The 1,683-nt window shown below is 44.1% G+C and overlaps 1 protein-coding gene across 1 annotated transcript in view; it reads right to left on the reverse strand.

The window, feature by feature from the left end:
• Positions 1-383: 383 nt before the first annotated feature.
• The window catches only part of LOC147819392 (protein lin-7 homolog C-like), a gene marked incomplete at its 5' end in the record, with an annotated part of 2,402 nt that continues 1,102 nt past the window's right edge, over positions 384-1,683 (reverse strand). Inside the window, 2 exons of the mRNA XM_087172802.1 lie at positions 384-447; positions 748-941. Of these exons, the coding sequence (XP_087028928.1) occupies positions 384-447; positions 748-941 (258 nt within the window). The remainder of the gene's footprint in view (positions 448-747; positions 942-1,683) is intronic.

Genomic DNA, 1,683 nt, shown 5'->3' on the forward strand with positions numbered 1-1,683 from the left:
AATATATAAATGGAGATCCTATCTGAGAGAGAAGGTAATTATGTTGACTAACAGAATGATTATCTATGTGTATTAATTCATCTTTTCAGTAGTGTCTTTATATCATTTATAATAAATAATAAATATTTTTGATCCTGGTTAAAATTAAAACGTTGGCCATATTTATTTACAGTTCGTATTTTTAGTTTCCTTTGATTATGGTTTTCGTTTACATTGAATAGTTTTATTGAGAGTGGGGTTGTATCCCTCAGATCCTGAAGTGCTTGTAAGCAAAGTCAGTGAATGGACATCAGAGTTGTCTGTGTCTCTTCATTGAAGTCAACCAGTCAACTGCCAGGTGTTACTTCAACATTGTTTTCTACACATAACAGAGACTGGAACTGTCACAACATCTGCAGCTCACACCAGCTGGAGCTGCTCTCTGGCTGCTGGTCCAGCTCTGAGTCTCTGCAGACACGGAGGAGCAGGTTACTGCTGACTGAGGTCACGGCTCCAACACACCTGACACTGTCAACCAGAGGAGGTTGTGGAGCTGCTGATCAGTTCTGTATATTTTCCCTTAATCATTAACATGAATCATCTAGAACCTTCAGTATTTGTATGTCAGAGTGTGGATATTCACCTGTATGAAGACATATGTACGACACATGTAACATGCCAGACATATTTCAGTGTGTCACTAACAGAGTACAGCTCCTCTCAGTAGTGGATCATGGAACTGAGCTTCTTACCACGCCATTGACTGACAGCAACTGGTCTCCTCTCTTCAGTCCTCCTTGGCGGTCTGCCACCCCCCCGGGGATCACTCTGGAGATGTAGATGGGGGAGTTCTGCTCTTTGCCTCCCATGATGTTAAAGCCCAGACCCTCTTCTGTCTTGGGCAGCTCCACCACTCTCGGGTGGGCGTGGCCCTCGCTGGCTGCAAAGGCTGCCACCGTGGCCTGGTCAGGAGGGAAACAGAAGATCACTGGTGATGAATTAATCACACAAAGCTCAGCTGTGCACTGTAAAATGGTTTGAACAGAATGAAGCCTGTTATCATGTCTGCACAGCTCTAGCAGCAGGTTGGTATGCCAAACCCTCAGAGCTACTGCTAGCCCAAACACAATTGTTTCCTGTATTTATGTGTTCAGGACTGAAACCTTGAGGTTCACATGGTCACTGTCTGTTTTTTGGAGCCTGGTGCAGAGAACCAGGTTCTCCATGAGGCAGCACAAAGACAGTTGTTGATATTTTGGTGGAAGTCGTGTCTAGAGGTTTCACTGAGAAGAGACCAGGTCTTCCCAAAAAGGTTGATCTTGTCTTGAAAAAAGCATAAATAAGAGACCAGGTCTGTTTGTGGTGCAACGTCTCTCTCTGCTGGTTCACATTTTAAAAATCTGTCTAAAGAAGAGTGGTGTGTTCACATGAACAATAATCATCCCGACCATTAAAAGAGAATGTGCTCCCTGTGGAGGTGATGGAGGAGAAAACCCACAGTCCTTGTCTTTTGCAGAAGTATATTAAGTGGTGTGAGTTAGACCAGGTGGAGTTACAGGTGAAATATGTCCTTTATCTGTTTCCGTCTCATTGACTGGAGAAGGTCACACCTCCTGTGATTTACTGTGTTCACATTGTCTTTCTGCACCGGACAACAATGAGCCACACTGATTGGCTGAGTGCATATTGACTGATCACCACACC

This window comes from Seriola lalandi, unplaced genomic scaffold (genome assembly GCF_002814215.2).
Source record: "Seriola lalandi dorsalis isolate HSWRI2012SDOR001 ecotype SW California unplaced genomic scaffold, Sedor1 jcf7180002053774, whole genome shotgun sequence".
Lineage (NCBI taxonomy): Eukaryota > Metazoa > Chordata > Actinopteri > Carangiformes > Carangidae > Seriola > Seriola lalandi.